Source organism: Sceloporus occidentalis, unplaced genomic scaffold (assembly GCF_023333645.1).
Source record: "Sceloporus occidentalis isolate IW3139 unplaced genomic scaffold, rSceOcc1.0.p SCAF_1, whole genome shotgun sequence".
Lineage (NCBI taxonomy): Eukaryota > Metazoa > Chordata > Lepidosauria > Squamata > Phrynosomatidae > Sceloporus > Sceloporus occidentalis.
In genome coordinates, this window is record NW_028316981.1 from 235671904 (window position 1) to 235694850 (window position 22947).

General features: G+C 38.0%; 1 protein-coding gene across 2 annotated transcripts in view; it reads right to left on the reverse strand.

Moving 5' to 3' along the window:
- Positions 1–22947, reverse strand: part of LOC149323631 (dedicator of cytokinesis protein 8-like) — a 109805-nt gene that overhangs the window by 67043 nt on the left and 19815 nt on the right. For both annotated transcript variants that reach the window (XM_089490278.1, XM_089490274.1), the window contains exons 3-14: positions 21212–21387; positions 13951–14022; positions 10297–10420; positions 9489–9701; positions 8298–8383; positions 6529–6595; positions 5043–5192; positions 4463–4543; positions 3322–3481; positions 2828–2967; positions 1807–1900; positions 377–539 (exon numbers count right to left, since the gene is read on the reverse strand). In XM_089490278.1, coding sequence (XP_089346404.1) covers positions 377–539; positions 1807–1900; positions 2828–2967; positions 3322–3481; positions 4463–4543; positions 5043–5192; positions 6529–6595; positions 8298–8383; positions 9489–9701; positions 10297–10420; positions 13951–14022; positions 21212–21387 — 1526 coding nt within the window. The remainder of the gene's footprint in view (positions 1–376; positions 540–1806; positions 1901–2827; positions 2968–3321; positions 3482–4462; positions 4544–5042; positions 5193–6528; positions 6596–8297; positions 8384–9488; positions 9702–10296; positions 10421–13950; positions 14023–21211; positions 21388–22947) is intronic.

Sequence of the window (22947 nt, forward strand, 5' to 3'; positions counted from 1 at the left end):
CTAGTTGTTGGGCCTGAACAAACAAGCCAAAATAAAGCTGCTTTGGGGCAGTTTGGAGGTATGTTGTTTAAATGATGCATGCATCCTAAGAGGCCGGAAACCATGCCAAAGCCATGCTCCAGTCCTAAGGACTGGAGTGCAGCTTTGGCGCAGCTTCTAGCCTCTTGATGTGTGTGTCATTTAAACAGCATACCTCCAAAAATGATCCGAAGCAGATTTATTTTGGCCTGTCTGTTCAGTCCCTGTTGTTTCCAAACTGTTGCCAATGGCAGGCCCAAGTAATGATATTTGCTGTAAACCAATCTAGAAACAAGGTATGTGGTTTGGAATCTAGTAAGAGAGACAGAATGTGTTTTCCAATGCCTTTTTCTCTTACCTGTACACAGTGTGGGGAGTGTAAACTTCTCTTACTGGGAATTCCAGGATCTCTTTATGAGGACGGCAGCGGGTTTCTGGGAAGGGCTTCACCTGTAATAATTCTGGACTGAGACAACAAGTGAGGGCTTCTGAAGCAGGCAAGATCTCCAGTTTAAGCAGTCCTTTACAAAAAGAAAGCAGAATGAAACATTAAAAACAACACAGACGAAAATCCAAAAATCAAATAAATGGATAGGCTTATAAAGATCTTGTTCACATATGGGCCCAGCATGTACACAGCCTAAGATGAGGGAAATAATAATAACCCATTACACCAAAAAGCATGTATTATTCAGTACAAACTGATCTACATCTTCTGCATGAGGGTAGGTCCTGCTGACCCAGTTCAATACAGAAGATTGGGGAAAATGACAACTCAGGGAGAAGGAATGAGATGATCTGGGGTCAGAAAGGCAACTCTTAGACAAGTAAACAACAGTTAGTTAGTGAAGTGGCTCTGAACAACAATTTCACCTTTGCTCACTGAGGCTGCTGGGTCTTGATTTTTGTGTTTTTCATAAAAATGCAAATGCAAATGAAAACCACTCAGGGTCAGGGGTTTTCCTAGCAGACAATGGATCTCTAATAAAACAGACACAATTCTTCTTTGCATATCGTCCCACCCTGATGTCTTGCCATTCAGCAACAGAACAATACAACAATATTAACATGGAAATCACTCCTCCCAACCCAAGTTTCACACAGTATATACAGTATATACCCCACTCATTTCCATGCCAGCATTCTCTGAAGATGCCAGCCACAGATGCTGGCAAACTGTCAGGAACAAACTCTTCTAGAACATGGCCACGAAAAACCCACAAGAAACAACATTTTTATTGTCCTGGATTAATTTCCTGGCAATTCCCAGCACTGTCTACAACATTTTATTCCCATCCTCAAGTGCATTTCTTTTAATTTTTCTATCTCTTAATTTTTTTTAGAGTTATAAACCTATAGATCATCACTGAAATGGTACTTTTGCATTGTAATGTGATAATTCTAGGATGTTTTAATTATAAGAGGTCAAAATTTGTCCCTGAAACTACAGCAACAGCTCAGCAAACCATATTCCAATTTAAAAAAAAACATTTTTGGAAGACGCCCTAGTGCAAATCCAAGAAACAGCTACAAGCAGCCCTCCCTCCCAATAATGGAACAAGTAGACACAAGGGTGACAACAACCAACAAAACCCAGAAAAATCCAAGGAGGTACATGCTACAAAAGTCTCAAGCCACAACTTCTTTCACACAGATAGTCTCAAAGGTGCTACAAGATCCCCTTGCATGCTGACATTTAGTTAGACCAGATAAGCAGGATGTTATTGTCTGTAATCAAATAATGCATAAAAAGCTTTAGACTGGATCTAGTCATATCTATGTAATTACCTGGTATAGACTTAACTCTTCTCTGCAAGGAAGAGGATCTCTTGGAATCAGCTAGAAACTTGAATAAGTCTTCATCACTAAGTTTATCTCCTTCCTGCAGAGAGCAAGATATTTGATAATGCTCTAATGACAAGTATGTTTATATCTTTCTATCTTATTTTGCTTCTAACTATATATGAAAGACATGAAATAATCGGAGAATTTATGGCCAAGAGCCAAAACCTTTAATGTTCACATTTATACACTTATAATTAGAGCACCTTTGTTTATGCTTTTCTGCTCACTGACTTGATTGTGTCATATAGTACAAAAATATAGTAAACCCTCATCAAAAAGAAGTACACCAGGTTGCATCCAACACTAGACTTTCATTTGTACATGAATGGAAGTTAATGTGAGGAGACTTGCAATTTCTCCCTCTGACTACATCCCTTGAAATAGTCAAAAAGCATGCTCTGGATTGAGTGCTTGAAAAGTCTTCAAACAATTTTTCTCTGCTGAAGAGTGCTATGGATAAGAGAGGGAAGAGCCAAATATCCCAAACATATCTACAAGCATTATGTGGGATTTATGTTACAATGAAAAAAATGTTATAGAATTCAACTGAATACACAGAATGCAATGTCTTGTTTTAAAAGCCACAGCTTTTGCAAACTAGTCGCGTATTTCTAATATTATCAGCTACTAAATCCTGTTAGTTTAATGCTGGCCTGAGATGATAACAAGATAATAAAAACTGAGATTGCAGTAGTCATGATAACATTCTTAACATTTTTGGTTTTGTTATTTATTAAGCAAGTATGCCATTGTCTAAGAATTTTCTCATGAAGTTTTCTTTTTGCTATATACTACACATTCCAGGTCAAAAGTGAGGGGGCAAAAATGTTCCTGCAATTTAACACTTTTTAGTGTTATTTCTGCCCCTTTAGGGTCTTTCAACCAGATGATGGGGGTAAAGTTGGGTATTACTGAGGCAAAATCTAAAATTTCATTGACACTAGTCTATGATAACTTACTGTACCTGCTTATAAAATGTGTTCATTGTTAGAGGGGTGGCTTTGAAGTTCATCATGCCAGGAACATCTTCTGTGCCAAGACTTCTTTCAGATAATCTCCTGGTTTGCATTGTCATCGTTTTCCTATCCCCAGAAGACCCTTTGCCTTCAGAATATAAAAATTCAAATTCATTTTACTTTGATTCAGTTTTTAAAAAATGAAACATTAGTATTCCTAGTTTATACATTTTCAGCAGATTATTGCGAAGCTACTCTTTTGAACTATAATTCCCAGACTCATCCATCCAGTGACACTTTTCCAAGTTTCAGTTTCTGCATAACTCATTGAAATCCCCTAGTTATATAACTATGGAGAGATTAGAACTAGTAGAGGGTACAAATTACTTTATAATTTGGAAGCCAAAGCAAAATAATTTTCTTGATCACATTGTTATTAAATGTCATCCTGTATTAACTAATGTGCAAAAACAGTTATTTACATGACTATAATGAAGTTTACCATTTAAAACTTCTAACTCTGCTATATCTCTCTCAAGTGTTGAAATATTGAAGAAGCTTGCTAAACTTATTGGAATCCAAGCGAAAGGCATGCGATATGATCCCAAACGATGACAAAAGGACTCTGCTTGTGTTTTTAATTTTTCAACCTTTTCTTTAGTCTATAAAGTAAGCACAAAAAGAAATTAACAGACTACAAGAGGATATGGATGTAAGTAAATAAATAAATAAATAAATACATGGATAATTTATAGACAAACATGCACATGCACACATTCATTCCTCTACTTATTCTTAGTTTCCTCCAGTTAATGCCACTGGAACACCTTCTAATGAATTATAATGGAAAACTGCGCCAGCACAAGTGACTTATGCATCACTAATATTTTCCATTGTCCTTCTAAACAAAACGAATACTGTATTATCTTCCTGGTCATCAAGTCTGACCCTCACAAAGGCAAATTTTCCTAAACCACTGGAAAAGAGCCCACTGTCCACAGGCCCAATGAGCTTGTAATGTGACCAGAAGTGGCCCACAATGGATTCAGGAATGCCCTTCCACAGATCCTTTCCAGGCATTTTCTTCACCTCCACATCCATGTTGCCTTCCAACTGGGAAAATCAGCAGCAGGTGGAGGCATCCATGTATTTTCTCTGATCTCAGAGGGGAAATAATAGCAGGATTCCAAACCTAGCTCCCATTGGCACCAACTGAGTTTCTAAGCTGAGAGCATTCCACAATCTGGGTGCCACAGCTAAGAAGGCCATCTCCCACATTTTGATACAGGGCATTGACCTTACTGATGGAGCACAGAGGAAGATTGCCTCAGTAGACCTCAGTCTTTGGGAAGGCACATATTGGGGGAGACATTCCATCAAGTATTGAGGTGTCAAGTTGTTTAGGGATTTAAATGTCATCAAAAGGACCTTGAATTGGCAATACATATTTAGACAAAAGAAGCCCCACTGAATCCAGTAGGATTTACTCAGAAGTAAGTGTAAGTTTTATTTCTAATAACAAAAGAGCAGTGTAGCTCTGAATTTAGAGTCTGGAAAAAGAACACACAAATAAAGCTTTTTTGGTCTAACCTTTTCAATATCACTTTTGTCAGTTTTAAAAATCCATATTATCTCATTCCTACCTTTCCACTATCACTTTCTTTTAGAACCATGTAGGGTTCCGCACAAACACCAATTTCTCCTCGTTGAAGGACTTTTTCAATCTACAACCACAAAAGAAAAGACCCAAGTAAAAGAAAAGAACATGAAATTTAATAGCATATTTTGCTAAGACTTCTGTTTCATTGTACAGTCACCTGTTTTTAAAGTGTTTTTCACAGTTAATGTACACAATTGAAAAAAGCACATTAAAATGCATTATTCTATCAAAATGATTTGCTCAGTTGTTTCTACAGTCTTACTTTGCAGAAGAAGGAATGAACAAGAGATATACACTAGAACCTTAAATCTAGGATCTTCAAAACTTGTCCATACATTCAAGCAGATGCATTTATTTCATGCCAAACATGTATTTTGAAAATATGCAAAACTCCCAGCTGGGGAGAAATCATGTTAAAGTTGGGATGTTAACAAGAAAATTTAAGCAACTGATAGAATTAATCTCAATAAAATGCAGAGTCCTAACACTGTGACATTAACACATGTGACCTATGCAAGTATTTGTGACTAAAAATCAATAATTAAGATATAAACATGGCTTACCTTCATTACTAGGTAGATATCGGGAGAGGGATATGTTACAGAAAATACTGCAGACCTTGCCAGACTAGAGGAATCAACATATGGTGTGTGAGATCGCAAAAACCCTTTCAACTGTTCAGAGTTGAAATCACAATGAAAATTTTCTGAGATCTTAAAAAGAAATTTAAAAAAATACATTTCACATTCCATGCAGGGGCTGGCATGCAACTTGTAATATGCTGATACTGTGATAATTATACATGTGTGCATTTTACTAGCTATGGATATCCGTTAAAGTATAAATACAGGATTAAATACAGGTCAGAGTTGAGCATACGTAAGACCACTGAAATCAATGAGTTTACAGTTGCTGACCTCTGTTGGATTTTGGCTGTCAAGCAGGGATAGGCATAGTAAAGCTGGGTGCCATACCCAACTGCTAACCCTATTTTTACAGTCCATGAATGCTGCCCTGGAATGCTCTTACATACTGAAAATATTTTTCCCCCACCAAAATATGATTTTTCTTCTCCTGGAGGTTTCTAGGAGTGGCCAATATCTGACAGAAACTGGGCAAAGGTGAATACATTAATGGTCGTTTTAAATCAGTGGAGTAACAGAATCCTTCATGATTAAACCCAGACACTCTCACATCCCCACATTACCATCACAGGACAATGCAATAACAAAAAAGCACAGCAAACGTCTCACAAATCAATTTACAGACTCTCAAACGTCAGCAAGTTATCCTCCATTCACCTCTCTTGCACAAAATGTGACAATACACGTCTTTAAACGGCTTTTAAAATATTTTAGAAATTTGTAAATTCAGTATTACAAATTGCATATTGGTTAATTTGCTTTTCACAAAACCTTACAGTTTATCAAAACAGGGCCAAATTATTTGGATCTTTCACTGTTTTATTTTTCATTATTTGTCTTCATTATGGTTCAATCAAGATTTTGTTTTATTTCATTATTGTCAGCTGCCTTGAGTGCTTTTTTTTTAGAGGAAGGCATAATATAATTTATTTTAAAAATTGGTTAAAACAATGGTTGACACAGTACATAGCTTGAAAATATCAAGTCACATGAATTTCAGATAGGGTGGGTATGAACAGCCATTTATCATGTGGGCAGCTATTTGCAAATGCACTGCAGAATGCAGGAAATTACATGGGAATCTGTCCATGGTTACTTGTCACTTCTGGCCACATAGCAAGACACAGTGTATCCTGTCTCTGTTACATTGCTTTTGAAATTGACTGCAGACTATGGGTAAAGGTTTGCCATGCCATGTTGCTATATACTAAGACCAGTTAGTTTTCCATGCAGTTTCATGTCTCCCACAGATATCTACAGCTAACAAAAGTACAGTCCTAATTGTGAATGAGATTAAGTCTATGTAAATGATATTAAGATGAAAAGGAAAATGCTGTTATCCAATGCATTAACAACAGCAGGGTCCCCCCACCATTACCTTTAGTACATTCAGCTGCACTCTTACCTTCTTTCTTTCTTTTATATCATAGAGAGCTAAAGTTGCAAAGAAAGGTTCGATCTCTATCTCAAATCTGTAAAGGAGAACAGGGGGCACTATTTATTAATTAAGCTTGTTTAAAATATGGAAGTATAATGAAATATTACAGTAACCCATAAAATAGTTGCATTTGCTATGTGCCTTCAAGTTGTTTCCAACTTGTGACAACCTTAAGATGAACCTATCACAGGGTTTTCTGGGCCTGAAAATGTGTGACTCACCCAAGGTCACTCAGTGGGCTTCCATGGCCAAGAGAAGAATCAAACCCCACTCTTCAGAACCCTAGTCCTGCACTCAAAACACTACACCACACTGGCTCACTGGCATCATTAAGTCATAACCAGGACTTCTGGAGAAAAATTAAGGTTTAGGGTTACTCTGTACATGTAACTGTATTGCTTGTTTTCTTCTTCACACTGCCTTGACCTCCCTTCCTCTGTTGTTTTCTGCACTATTTTAGACTTCAAGTTCTTGGGAGACGGGGCCAAGCTAGCTTTGCCTAGCTAACTCTGTATATTATTTCTGTGTACTAATAATGCTTCCATAAGAATAAGGATAACAATGATGAGGATGATGACAACAATGCTTGCAATGGCCCTAGTTTTGCACTCCATAAACTGAAGGGCTCTTTCTGTTGGCATGCTTGTGTGACCTGAGGTGCACACTGCTGAAGTTTTGTACTTGGAACACATGCCACAGAAGCCACTGAAGTCCAGTGCAGGCTGGAGAACTCCTGCACTATAGCAAAGTGACTTTTAAAAAATTAAAAACTTTTAAAAAATGAAGCAAATGGAACATATTGTTCTGATATGTTGTGGAATTAAAAAGAAACCCACTCAAGGGTGAGAATAAAATTATGTAGTCATTGCCAAGAAATGCCAAGAACTAAACTGGTACAAATTTGGCTAGTTAAAAAAAAACACAACCCTGAGAACCACAGGAACAAATAGGACAACCTCACGACCTATTTGCTCCATCTGGAAGAGTCCTCACTTATCCACTTCAAACTTGTGTCAGCAAATTCTAGCAATATTCCCTTGTTTTATAACATTCAGCTATCTTAATGAAAATCAGATCTTTAATTCATAAGGATGGTTCTCCTTTTATGGCCTGCACACCCAAAGAGAACTAGAGGATGGATGTGACCTAAAATCAACTGCAAACCAATTTTTAAAGGAATCCCAAACACAGTCAAGTCTTGCAAAAGGCAAGAGGGAAGCACATTTCAAAATGCTACTAAAATAGACTTTGTGCTGACTTGAAGAGACTCAGACTGAACACACATGTTTATCTGAAGATGGAATAATGTAGAAGAGTCAAAAGTTGACAGAATATTTTGAAACTAGTTCAGACTTACCTATCTGTACTTTTTAAAAATGCTCCCATGCCATGAAGAATATTTTCTGCAAGTAGAAAGCTTGCATACTCATTCTCTACCCACTGTGCTAGCTTTCTACCTATATGTTTTTCAAAAAATAAAATAAGGGAACTGCCTTACATCTCTTGGGGCAGGGGGAGGTAGAACACAGTTAAATGTAATAATGAGGAGGAGGAAGAGGAGGAAGAAATTTCATTTCTGTCTATAGTCTGAAGATATACTGTATAATTCATTCTATTTTCTAAGGAAACTCCTATCTCATTTTCTAATCTACTCTCAGACTCTAATGGTCATATGATACAACTATGTTCAAATCTTGAAATGCACCAGGTTAAAGAGAAATTGGAGAGAAACTTACTTCAGGGTTTGTATTTTCACTAATATCCTATTCCCCAGATATTCCTTTGGGCATTCAGGAACTGGTCGTATTTCCACAGCATCTTCCTGTAATTAAACACATTAGGGAGCAGTTATTTCTTTTGAATAAAGTATTTGAAATGCTCCTGTTATAATACATAATACACAAGTAACAGCAACCTAAAATCGCCTACAACTATACTATGGCAGATATTCTCATTCACAACTCTGCCAAATCCTTCTTCAAGCAATTCTAGCAATACACCCACCTTGAATAGTGGGAGCAACATTAATTATTATTTATGGAATTTATAGGCCACATATTAATCACTACCATGCATTTTTGTCAAGCAAGATCAGGAATGCAAAGTTTTATACATAACTTATCCCACACTCCCACCCAGTTCCAAAGAAGGAGTCAGGGACCTGCACTTAAAATCTACTATATCAAATATGGTAAAGTAAGACCAAGTCCATAACAAGGTTTCATTTTCAGTATATAATATATATTTTTTTCATTGGTCCCGAATGAATGTAGATTGGGTTTGGCACATAAATCCCATTCTTTGCAATGCAAAAATGTTAGGTTTTCTTCTTTTTTTTGGGGGGGGGGGTTGCATAAAAAGCAATTAGATTTTTGCACTGACAAATTTTTGACAAAAAAGATCCCAAATTGTTTAAAAAAAAATCTCATGACAGTTGACTGTTGTTTTTTGTTTGTTTGTTTTGACATGCTGTCTCAGTGGGTCAAGACAACCTTTCTCAACTAGGAAAATTGCTGAGAAAAATTGTTTAAATTCATTTCATGCCTACATGACAGCAACAATAGAGTAGACACATCGTAGGAGCATCTGGCACTGTCGTAGGTATGTCAGCACAGGCAGAACTATGTCAAACAAAGCCCAGTAGTGAATTCTTAGGGCACAGATTAACATGTCTGAAACAAGCTCAGTCATGAAGGCAGTTTCTTCTCAAGTGGGGGTGAGGAATGTGCAGTTCACCAGATGTTGCTGGACATCAACTCTTGTCAGCCCCTCACCACTGGCTGTGCTACCTAGGGATAATGGGAACTTCAGTTCAACAACATCTGAAGGGTCATATGTTTCTTAACTCTGTTCTATAGTGACCTCTTGGTAATACTTTAATGTGCTGTGAAGTACATCTTTTCAAAGCATGCAGATTTACAACTCACCTCATCTATACTAGGATACAGAGCAAACAGTTCTGTAGGCCTGTTGCTTCGCCGTGCCTCTTCATTCTGCCTTTGCAAGTCTTCTGCACCAGTATGCTGTAGCAGACTTGGTAGACAAGGATCTGGTTGCAGGCTACGTAGGTCAATGTCCCCAGATGTCAGTGTGGCTCTATTAGACTCATCGCAAAGGACCTTCAAATGCCTGGGACTTGCCTATTCAAGAGGAGGTGAAGTAGGAAAAATCGTTTCAGTTCATAGATGTTAACAATTCTCAGTCATTCCCCCCCATACTTCTCTTTCAATTAATTGCAATGACAATGCCTATGAAAAAAAATTCTCAGCACCAATGAACAAATACTGAACAGGAAAAAAATTAAATGGCACCACATATTCCTTCTCTCGCTACAAATATTCAAGAATTATGTGTACTTTTCGATGTTGGAACAATAGGATACCAGCAACTTTAGCAGGAGGAACTTGGCACTAGTGGATAAAGGTGTGCTTCCCATGAGGATCCATGGATTTTGGTATCCACGGGGAATCTTGGAACCAAACCCCAGAGGATACCATGGGCCCATTGTACACTAAAAGTAATGGGCTGATGGGTTCATATTAAAAATTACAACTGATTGGTTTATAGAACATAATATAACATTCTTATGGAATATTACTGGTTTATTCTGGAAGGAGCAAGTGACACACTAAATATTTGGTATGCGGTATGCACAGCAGTAGATATGAAAGCAATTTAACAGTCTCCCATGTTCAGCTCAGACTGCTTATTTGTCCAGGAGGTGTCCAAGAATACCTGGTAATTTGAATCACTGTAGTCCAGCACATCAGATTCAAATGTTTGCTTTTGAAGGGTCTTGTGGTAATCTCTCCTAGATCCCCATTTTGCAAATGTGTATGCCTCATTATTTCCTTGGTTTCTTCAGTAAATTAAAAAAAAACCACCAGTTTTCAGTTAAAAAAAGAGAGAGAGAGGGAGAGAGAGAAGATCAAATTAAAAATGAACTATCAGCAAATAAGTAACTTTGGCTGAAATATTATGACATGTATGTAATAGCACAATCCTAACATGCTTATATAACATATGTTGATATGGAATATAACTTTATGGTAATATATCTGTTATCCAGTTTATAGCTAACACCAAGTATGGAGGGCACTTCCTGCACATATTCCTTTTCAAAGGGTGATACTTTGTGTATATTATTTACCAAAACAGCACAATCAAAACTATGTAATTGATAGGGAGCGTGGCTAGCCATTGATCATGGTGGATACATAAAACTTGAGAAGTAAGATCTCAGTTTTTACCAATTAATTGGAGTGAATTTCTCCCAACTTTCAAGATCAAAAATACCTATCTGACACAAGGAACTAAAAGGACAGTAGATTAAGCAATTTTGGGTTTCTGCTCATCTCTTAAAGAGCCAAAAAATCAAAGTGAGGACACAGAGATGACATGAGGGAAGGAAGGCAAGAGTGAGAGTCCCCGGACCCTGGATCCATCATTTTCAGACCTCCTGGGAAGGTTTCGTGTAAATTTAGTGCAGGACTTGTAAAAAGACTGGGCACTCGCCCTTGAGCCGGTGAACTCAAAGCTCAATGTCCTGACAGCCCACATTGGAGATATAGAAAATACAGCTAATGCAGCTCTTAAACAGGGTCATTCTCGTGAGGCCTGCATACAGGAGTTAGAACAAATGAATGACTATCTCACAAACAAAATGCAGGATTTGGAGGACAGGAATAAATATCAGAATTCATTGGATTCCTGAACAGAAGGAGCATCAGGATATGATTACTGATTGTATTTTATATCTGTACTGTGTTAATTTGTTGATGTAATCCCGCCTCAATCCGCAGGGAGGGGCAGGAAAATACAAATAAAAATTATTATTATTATTATTATTATTATTATTACTACTACTACTACTCCTTACCTGGTTGAATAACACCTGCCCCGGTCTTGATCTCCTTTCGGCTGATATAGAAAGAGCACATCGGACATCGGCTCTTAACCAGAGACAAGGTGCTTCCCCCAGGGACATAATTAAAGCACTCCTGTGCCATATGCAGGCTTGCTTACGCATATGGCAAGCCCCATAGGACAAAACAGTGGGCACACACAGGATGTTTAGTTTGATCTTTGGAATGGTCAGATGTAAACATTATGAACAGAAGAGACTCACTGGCACCCTTACAATGGATTCCTAGATTTGATCAGATATCATTTCCCACAGACTTTTCAAGAACCTACAAGAAAGCTATTGTTGCTACTAAGCTTCTATCCAGTCCTGTCTTCTACCTAATTCTTGTTGTGTGCCTTCAAATCATTTCTGACCTATGGTGAAGCTTAGGTGAACTATTAAAGGATTTTCTTGGCAAGATTTGTTCACACAAGGTTAGCCTTTGCTTCCCTCTGGAAACTGAGAGGGTGTGACTTGCCCAAGGTCACCCAATAGGTTTCCATGACTGAGTGGGAATTCGAACCTGGTCTTCAGAGTTCTAGTCCAACATTCAGACCACTAATTTATGGTGCTCTCTTCTCAGACTTAGTAGATTTAAAGGTTAAATATATTAACAATTAGAATACATTGGGTGTTCTAATATACGAGTCTATATAGTTTGATTGACTGACCTGCTGTCTCTTCAATGTAGAAAGTTCCTCAACAGCCTTCTCTAACTAAATGGGTTGAAGGACACAAAGGGATTCAAATCTTGGTCTCCAGAGTTGCAGTCCAATGCTTCAGTCACTACATCATGCTGCCCCCTCCAACTCTCAAGACTTTGGGTAACTTTGCTCCCTTGTTTGGCTCTCCCAAGGCTGCCAACAGGATCTTTTGGGCCACTAATCATACATGTTCAGGCCTAGATATAGGGTAGCCCATCTGAGCCCTTTCAAACTCAAGTTCATGTGCGCTTGTGCTTGTAGTTCTATATCTTAAAGAATATTCTGTAACCTAATAGATTTTGCCCTTGAGCAAATGATCCAAGCAGGCTGTCTTCCAGGTAAATACAACTGGAAGTCAAAAGTTCCCTCACCTCTCAGCAGGGTCACTTTCATTTTTACACTGTGGAACATACATTTTGCAACCAGTCCACGAAGTTACACTTTTGTGATTTATTCAGGTCTCTTTCTAAAGCAATAGCTTAGATGACTAAATGCTTTGCTGTCCTGCATAACAAATATGCCACAATAAGCAATTATTGATCACACAGACACTTTTTTATTACATTTTTGGGAGTAGATGAATTATATGCACTGGTGTTTGTATTTTAATTGTTTGAATTTTAATTGTTTGCCAGTCAACTGAGAATGAAAAATGAAGCCATAAAGCAGAAATCACCTTCCTTGACATGCCTGCTCTCCTTGAGCACGACCTTGTCCAGTCAACAATCTTAATTACACTGCATGAAAGAAAAGAGCTCTGAGTTGTTTTATTATGAAGTTATAATGTCCAAGACTTTTTTCTGATTACTGAAGTAAAACAGCACATTTGTAAGCTCTGAAGTTTTTGCTATTTCCAGGTTTCAAATTAGGCTAAGATAAACTGGCTGCCTGAAAGCCATTTTGCAGAGCCTGCAGTTAGGCAGGGTGAGACAGCAAGTTCTGAATATTCACTATTTTACTGCCATCGGAAGTGATGCTTATGTTTCTAACTCATGTGCCAAAATAACTTGGCTAGGCTAGGCTGGTTTTATGCAGCCAGAGGGGTGCCATTTGCTGTACTGCCTCAAGAAGCAAAATGTCCTGGGCTGGCCTTGCCAATTAATATTTGTTACTTGCCTTCACAAGAGCCCACCAAAAATATGCAACACTGATTCCTCTCTGTGAACTGGCACCTCAATACTGGGACTGACAATCCACCTACATTTACATATATCTACATCTACATGTCCACCTGCAACAAAACAGTTTAATACTACTTTAACTCTATTCTGTGGATTGTAGGTTGGTGAGGTATTTGAAAATCTCACCTAGAGATCTCTAGTCCACTTCCCTGAACTACAGTACTAGAGCTTGGTAACAAAAAAGTCTAAGTACTTCTCAAACTGCAAATACCACTATACTGGTTTTGTTGCTGTTGTGTGTCTTCAAGTCATTTCTCACTTATGGTGACACTAAGGTAAATCTATCATGGGGTTTTCTGGGGCTGAGAGTGTGTGACTCACCCATGGTCACTTAGTGAGCTTCCATGGCTCAGCAGGGAATCAAACCCTTATCTCCAGAGCTTAGTCCAAAGCTCAAACCACTACACTACGCTGGCTCTCACTATATTGGTTACCTGTAGCATTTTCCAAACTGAATCCAACATGTACACCTTATGAAATGATAGGAATCCTACGTCTTTCTTAGTTACACAAGTTAAAATGACAAACTTTTATCTTACAAAAAGAAATAAATAAGAAATTGATGTGTTAATTCTTCAATTAGAAATGTGGAACTTACTTTCGGGTCACAATCAACCAGTCACGAATATAAGTCTGAATACAATCCCGAACATGAGGATCCAATGCAGCTCTGGGGGAAAAACAAAAATATTAATATGCACAATTAATTACAGTGTAGACGGCTGTTCCAGAAAATAATAGCAATCAGGCTGCTTATACCACACATCAAAGATTGCTGTTCTTTCTCAATAAACCTTTGCATATTATTTGCTTGCACTTTGAACTTTGTATGCCTTATCCAAATCTGTTTCCCAACTTCATTTTTTAGAATATTGCCTTAAATATGCCCAATATGCCCAATTCTAACCTGAAAATATAACATAAATATCACAGCAATAATTAAAAACAGAAATATATTTTAAAGGTGTAATACTATAATGCTGGCTGAGGTCTCAGAGGGATTTTATACGATGTTGACCCAATGAGATGAGAAGCAAAAGAAGAAACTGGAGCAGGAGAAAACAAACTAGGTACAAAGCATAGCAGAGAATGCCCTGAGCTCAGTAGTGGACCACATGCTTTGCATACAGAACATCTCAGGTTCAACCCCTGGATGCATCATCTGAAAGGAATGACCCCAGACAACTTCTACCTATTATGGCAGCCAATATCACCCTCTCCAGTTCAACCACAGTATACAGTTATTTTAATAGTTTCCTGGGTTTGACAGCCACTGTTGTTTTCTTGAAGGAATTTAAGTGGTGAAATTTTAGGAAGGACATCTGGCAATAGCTTCCAGATTCAGGATGTAGATCTTTACTTATTTCATTCTCACAAGAATAAAAACCTCGGCTGACAAGATTACAAAATGGTTTGCACATTTTCCATCTTTCTGCAAAACTTTCAAAAATAGTCTTCTGCACAATTTCAGTTGTTTTCTGAATATTCTTTAGAGTCCTGTTGTTGATAGCTGAATATTCAGACCAAATGTTGAAAGAGGTTCTAACTCAGCCTCCTGCAGCATACAGAACATACAGTAGATAGGTGCCTTATCCTGATCAAATTATTAGTTCAGGAAGACCAGCATTGCCTGCTCTGATTGGCAACAGCTCTCCACACGGTGTTCTCTCTGAGCAATGTTGACTGTAGTTAAGATGTATTGTCAAGTCTTGCTATGGATAATGGACTATCTGCTAAGTAAAAGTGGACTTCTTGTTGTTTGTAGTTATGAACCACTTAGCAAATGACCAAGGAGAATACAGTTCATCCAGATGTTATACATTTGTTGGCCATGCAATGACATATGACAGATCACAAGGATGAAGGGAAAACAGCTTACACTGGGGAACTGGTCACTGGAGGATGTAGATACATGAACATCAGGCTCAAAGGGAATGAAGAAGCAACTAGCTGTTTGATGTTGGGATGATTGAGGTACATTTATTTGCATGTGTTGATGTAAAGCAAGAACTACCTGTTCAGCTGACTTGAGCAGGGTAATCATTCAACATGCTTTTGTGTAATTTCAGATGCAATTTTCTTTGAATTATTCTTCTCTGCAAGATCTAGGTGTTTAACAGTAAAAATGCATCTGTTTTTTCTTCAGAAATTCCACATAAAAAGTACAGGTTTCATAATAGATGGATCAAATATAGATCTATCATTCCAAATCAGACTCCTCTTCTTTTTCTTGTTTTAGGAGGAATTATGGATAGTCCTTGGGGGCTTGTTATTCCATGTTCTAAATAAGGATGTGATGGTCCTTCTAACAAACCAAAGCTCAGCTGGGGCAAAATAAAGTTCCAATGGGGAACAGTCTGATTTTCTTCAACCTCAGTCACATTCTGCTCTATTTGTAACAGAAGTAGAGGACCTTTGGCCTTCCAGATATTTTGCACTACAGCTCCCATGGTTCCTTTCTCTCTGCTATGTAGGTGAAGGAAGTTTTAGATCAAATCATTTGGCCAGCCAAAGATGCTCCAAACTTCCTTTAGTCTAGACTTGCAGGGCAGAGGAAGCAACAATGATAGATCGGGGGATCACGTTTCTGCCTTTGGGACCTTCTGGGGACCACAGAGACTGTCCCAAAAACAGAAAAAGAAGAAACTGGAGGTAGCCAGAAGTTCCATTTCTGATTTTGAACAACAATGGGTTATTTTTAATGTTGAACTATGCAGGAGCTTCTGCAACCTGTTTAAAAGATGAATCACTGCTCCTTTAGCAGAAGTAATTCACATACTCTTTGGAGGGCAGAAAAAGAACTGTACAGGAAGCTGGAGATATGAAGGCTACAGAAGTGCCCGGGGGGGGGGGTGTACATTTAGCCCAATTCCACACCCTACAGCAATAGACTTAACACACTATCTGAACCAGTACTTTTGCAGCCCAGAGAATTCAGGTGTGGATATATTCATTGTATTTATTTATTTTTACAACTGGGTGGCAGCAGAAAGGGGATTCTTTGTATTGTTCCAAGCCAATGGTCCTGTTGAATACAGGATTTAGTATACCAGGCTGCAGAATGGGGGAGCACTTCACTTACCAAGAAGTGATCAATAGGTCCAAGTCCAAGTTTTGGTGAACTAGCTCTGGTTAAACCAAAGTTGGGTACTAACAGGATAGGTCAATCTGGACAAAGGTCCAGATCCCACAGACCAGGCCAGGGCAGACACAGCAAAGATGAAGCTCCCAATGAGTCAATGCCAAGATCCTTATCAGTTAAGATAAGGAAGAAAAGAATAGCACCACAGAAAACTCTAAGGGGGGTTGTGCTTCACTGAGATTCCTGCAAGTCTTTGGACTGCAGGAAAAAAAAAAACTAGTAGTCTTAAGACATCAGTCATTAAGGAATAGCATGCTTATTTGTCGTTAACTGCTGTCAAATTGACTTTGACTTACAGTGGCCCTATATATGAGAGACTTCTACCCTATTATCAACAGTCTTGTAAGCTCAGGGCTGGTGCTTCCTTGACTGACCCTATCCATCTGAAATGTGGTCTTCTCCTCCTCCTCCTGCCTTACCATCATTATCTTTTCCAATGAACCATGTCTTCTCTTGATATGTCCAAAGTATTAAAGGCTCAGTTTAGTCATCTTGCTTTTAAGAACAGTTCAGGCTTTATTTGCTTTAAGACCCATTCATTTGGGGTTTTTTTTTTAGCAATCCATGGAATCCATAGAACTCCTCTCCAACACTACATTTCAAATGAGTTAATTTTCTTCCTATCAGCTTTCTCCACTGTCCAGCTTTCACAATCTATATAAATAAAAATGTAAATGTTTGTTTGTTCAAAATCTTTAATCTCCAAAAGTTCTTCACCAATTACTTTAACATTTTGACACAAAGTTCCATTCAAAATGCATGTTTTTATATACATATACCTACTATTATATACATGTCACACCTGTGACAGGTAAAAATAAGTTTTTTTTAAAACAGCACCATCTGTTGGATGTAACAGCAACACACGCTATACTAAATATTCGATTGGTGTTTGCAATCACCTTCAATAAAGCTCAGGGCCAATCTTTAGAATTGTGCAGTTTAGATCTAGATATGGATTGCTTCTCACATGGACAATTATATGTTGCGTGTTCTAGAGTAGGCAAACCAGACAATCTCTAAATCTACATGAACAATGAAACAACAAAAAATATGGAATACCCACAAGCATTGTGAAATTAAATATTTCAGAAATGTGCGCTTTCTCTTTTCTTTCTTTTCCATTTAACCAGACTGAACCACAGCAACACGGGCCATTTACAGCTAGTCATACATAGAAACATAATGGCAAGGACAAGCCTAACTTTCATATTCAATTATGTATCTTTACACTTCTGGGTCTTGTCTAATTCCTTCATAGCTGCCCTTCCAACTCCTAGTCTTCTTCTAATTTCTTGACTGCATTCTCCATTCTGATTAATCACTAAACTAAGGTATAGATTTTTTATTATCTCAATGTCTTCACAGTCTGCTTTAAGGTTATGTAAATCACCTGTAGTCATTACAGTGTGCCCTTGCATTACGTGGGGGATGTGTTCCAGACTCCCCGTGTAAGGCAAATTCCATGTATGCTTGAGCCCCATTGAAAATAACGGGGCTTATGTATGCAGCAGCATGCGGCGCGTGTGCCACAAGCACATACACCATTTGTTGTTTGTCGTGTGGCTTTCAGCGTAAGCTGCCTTTCCACTTTCTTACTGAACTGTCTTCAGTAGTCATTCCAAGTCTTTGCTACTTTCTGCTAGTAGTAGGTGTCATCTACCTATCTTAAATTGCTGGTGTTCCTTCCTCCAACTTTACACCTCCTTAGTCTGAGTGCAATGCAGTTTTATATATGATCAGTATGCAAGATAAACAGATAGACTGATAAAATGCAAAATGTCTTGCTTCCCTTGTGGTAGAAATCTTCACTGTAAAATTCTGAGCATCAAATTGCTTCCATAGTACATTAATACAATAGACCTGTGGTTACTGAAATCCCTGTTGTTCCTTTTCTCAGGGACTGGAATGTATATTGAGCATTTCCAGTCTGTGGATCATTCTTTTGTTTTCCATATTTGTTGACAGGTATTAGTTAGAACTAGGCTAGATTGAGACTCTGTAGCTCTACTGGTATGCTATCACTTCCTGGTTATTTATTTCTCCCAAGTGATCTGAGTGCAGCTTCCATTTCTCTTTTTAAAATTGTAGGTTTGTCTTGAATGAGTCTGTCATCCTTTCATCTCTTTTATATAGTTCTTCAGTGTATAGTTTCTATTTCTTCTCAATCATTCATTGGGTTTCCCTGATGATCATATAGAAACCCCAGTCTTAGTTTAAATTTCTCTTTGCTTTCCCCATTCTGCTTCCAATTATATAATCTGTCTGTCTGATTTCTGTATTGATCTTGAGGTGATGTCCATGTACAGTAGTTATTTGGTTGCCTGTAGAATATGTTTGTTATTGAAAAACCATTGGCCCCACAAAATTCGATTAGTCGCTTTCCTTGTATATCTATGTTGATTTTAGGCCAAATACTCCAAAAGTGTTTTGCTTTGCTTTGTTTCCTACTTTTGTGTTCCAGTTGCCTATGATTATCAGCATGTCCTGTTTTGGTGGTGATCAATTTCCTCCTAGATTCCAGTACAGTCTTTCAATTTCTTCCTCTTCTCCCCCTGCAATTACAGCATACACTTGGATCACAGATATAATGGTGGGTTTTCCATGAAGTCTCAATGATAGTATTCAGTGATACTTTGCATTACATTTCCTGGCAGCTTTTGTTACATCTCTCCTCACTATAATGACACCCCATTTCTTCTTAGATTTTCATTTCCTGAGTAAAACAATATGTAATTTCCTGACTAAAAATGTTCTGTTCTCTTCCTTTTTAGCTCAGTCATCCCAAGAACTGCAACATTTATACGTTCCATTTGTTTTACAATGTCTGGCTTCCCCTGATTCATGCTTCTCACATTCCATGCTCCTATAGTATGTGTTGTGAAGCTTCAGATTTTCTTTTCACCTCTGAGCACACCAACTATTGAACATCTTTTTGGCATGAGCCCAGTTGCATCATTAGTCACAGTGCTACACGCACTTGTCCTCTGCTCTTCTCTGGGAGCTCACCGGGTGATGTCTGACCCAGTAGTCTCATTTTCTGGCACCATCTCGTTTCATTTTGGATTGTCTCATCAGTAGGTTTCCATGGTAAAAGACATTCAAAGGTTGTTTACTGGTGTCTCCTTCTGTGCAGTACTAACAAGTGTTAGCTATGGTGCCACTGAGATCCTGCCCCAGTGTCATATATTCTCTAGACCCTTGCTACTGCTCAGTAGTTGCTTGGCACATTGAATTTGGCTCCTCAGCAAAAGCCTGTCTGACTTGGGAGACACTACCAGCAGTACTGCTACTAACAACACTGCTACCATCAGCATAGCCTCTTGCCTCACAAGTATACAATCCCACCACCACTGAAAGGAAGTACTACGGTGTAACATGCTTGTTACATCCTGGCTACTTTACAATAGAACAAATAAAAGAACAATGAACACAATCCACTAATACAAAATAAAAATCAAAGCCTGGAAAAGTAATTATGTTGGACTACAAGTCCAAATGCCCCCCTCCCATCCCAGGCACCACGCACAACCCCCCTTTGAAGAAATAAACAAGTCAACATTGGAAGTGCAGAGAAAACAGACTTGAAACTTAGCAGAAGTGAAACAGCAGCTTCATGCTTCATTGCAAAACTAAACTAGCAGCCAGTCAAGTCCCATTCAAGCCTATATGTGTGGGTTTCATATTGTCCAAGACAGAAGCAACAGAACAAGAGGCAGTAGAGATGGGAAAAGGCCACATGATGTCACCAAAGAATCAAACAATTTATTGAAAGATATTCAGGGGCAGCTGTGTTAGCAAAATCCCAAATCCACAAAGCAGTGATATTTCGACTCCATTAATTCCTGTTGCCAATGGAGTTGAATTTTTTTTTAGCTTTTATTGCCCTTTGTTCTTAGAACTCACATAGTCAAGAAGAGGAGTGTCCTGTGCTTGTACTGAAATACCGCAACCATCTTAACTGACAACAGAGTAACATCTGAGACAGAATATAGACCTGTGATTCTAACATTGTCAATTTTTTTCTCTCCTGTATGGTTCTTAACATCTTTGCCTGATGAAGCAGCCAGTGAAGCTTCAAAAGCTTGCATAAAGTATTTTATGCTTCGGGGTTGGTAGAATAAAGATACCACTGCTTTGTGGGTTTCGTATTTTATTGTTAATTGTTGAAAAAGATGTCTGCTGTGGCAATAATTATGGAGTCTGCTCTTACCTTACCTGATATACATTAAAATACTTCAGAGGAACGGCTTTGGAACTCATCCTCTGAATAGCCTTCCTCAATATGGTATCTTCCAGATGTTTCAGACAGCACCTCTCAGCACCCCCTTACCTTTTGCCATGCTAGTTGGGGTTGAAGGTGCTGCAGCCCAAAATATCTGGACAGTACTACATTGAGGAAGGCTGGAGATGTCAGGCTCAGGCTGGGTCTATCACTCAGATCTTTCAAGCACTATGTTTTGGAATTGTGATCAGCTAGGTGAGGTTTGTATTAGATATGCACAATTTAAATGCAAAGCTCCAGGTATAAGAGCAGATTAGCTCTCTTGGGCTCCTCCTGCAGCAAGTAGACCCAGGAGGCAAACTCCTATTGAGTACTGAGGAGCCATGATCCATTCCTACATTCTAGAGAATAATAAGAGTTAACTTGTGGCTCAGAAAAGAGTAGGTCAACCACTAAGGGTGATAAGCTCCCACCCTTACCCCATTTCCTTACCCTTCTTCTGGTAAGGATGGCTGCACAGTCCTGTGCTCCTTTGGTGTAAAGACCACCTCCAAATCATCTTCAGGGAAATCCCCAAGTTCTTGGAGTAATTCTGAGTCTAAATTATTCAGCTGCATCATCAGAAAACCTTCAAAATCCACCGGCTCTACTGCATCATAGAACTGAGGCTGAATGTTACAAAGAGAAAATGAGTGACTAATACTATTAACACACACACACATATATATAGAAGAATATTTTAAGAGCATCCAATGATCAGATGTCCATCGGATGTTAAACTGAAACGCCTCAGTTAAACTAAGATCATTTGTTTGAGATGAGGGACTACGATCACAGCTTAGAAAAAGTTACTTTTTAAAAGACTGCTCCCAGTAGCTATGTTGGCTTGGAGAATTCTATTTTAGCCAAACTATATTTCTACACAAAGACACTGGTGGCAATAATTACAGTGTCCTAATAATAGCCATTTCATCAGCAGAATGCTTATTAGTACATTCTTCTGAGCATCTCCCAGGTTTTTAAAAGCAGTTGAAAATGTTAGTCTTATCTTAGAAGTATCCAATCTCTCTAAGCTATTTAGCAGTTTGATGAAATATAGCCAGCAGTGGACAGGATTATGAATTTGATACTCATATTCATGACAAATACAAATATTTTAATGTTTGATACAGCTCACATAGATTGCTTCCACATTAGAACCCTTTAACACTACGGCTTAAATATATTTACTTATTTTGTTCCTACATGCAAGAATGAATAAATTCAACAATGTATGCATGCAAAATACCTGTTTTCAGTGCAGACAATAGTTTATTTATTAGATTTGTGCAAATGTAGACATACACAGAATACACAAATACACAGAACATATGGTTTTGAGAAGACAATATGTGCAAGAAGTTATCTTGCATAAAATACACTGTCTTCTTCAGGAAAAGATTGCATTTTTGCACAGCAAGCAGTTTCTACACACAAAAAATAATAATTACTTTATTTTCACTAATGCAGTCCTGACATATGAAAAATCTAGCAGCTATTCTTCTTTTCTTGGAGAAAAGAAGGTACTTGCACTGAAGAAACAAATATAAATTAGTATACTTCACTGACAACAACAGTTCGTCACATCCTTACTACTGAAGCTTTTCTTCTCAGCAATCAGCTTAAAATTCTGTGTTCACATAACAGTTAATGCAACCCTATAAAATCCTGTAGTGTCTTTATCCAAGGCCAGGGTTCAACTACAATATTTATTCAAAAGTATATTCCATTCTGCAATAGTGTTCTATAGTATTAATTTAAAGCTTCCTCCATGCAACATCAGTCAGTTTTATTTTTTCCTGTTCAGCACTATGGGCAATCAGTAATTAACAGATTGTTAACTGCATATTAATAATTCAGTTTCTGTCTCAGAATAAGCATTTCATTATTTGTTTCTTTTTTTTCCACAGTATTCCCCTTATCATTACTAACAAAATAACACTACTTCAGATTAAAATTAAAAGTACAAGTACATACAGTATATGCAAGTAAGAAATCCCTAATTAAAGGCAGAATGGCCCTTATAATCTTCAATAGCATTTTGCCTAGCTACACTAAACTTGCTGATCCTGTAATTCTGTTTTATATTAAAAATTATTTTCTCATCTTCTGGTTGCTCCATGAAAAGTGAACAATGGGATGATTTGGGAAAATAAAGAGTAATGTGGAAGGAAGCAGTGCCAGCTGTA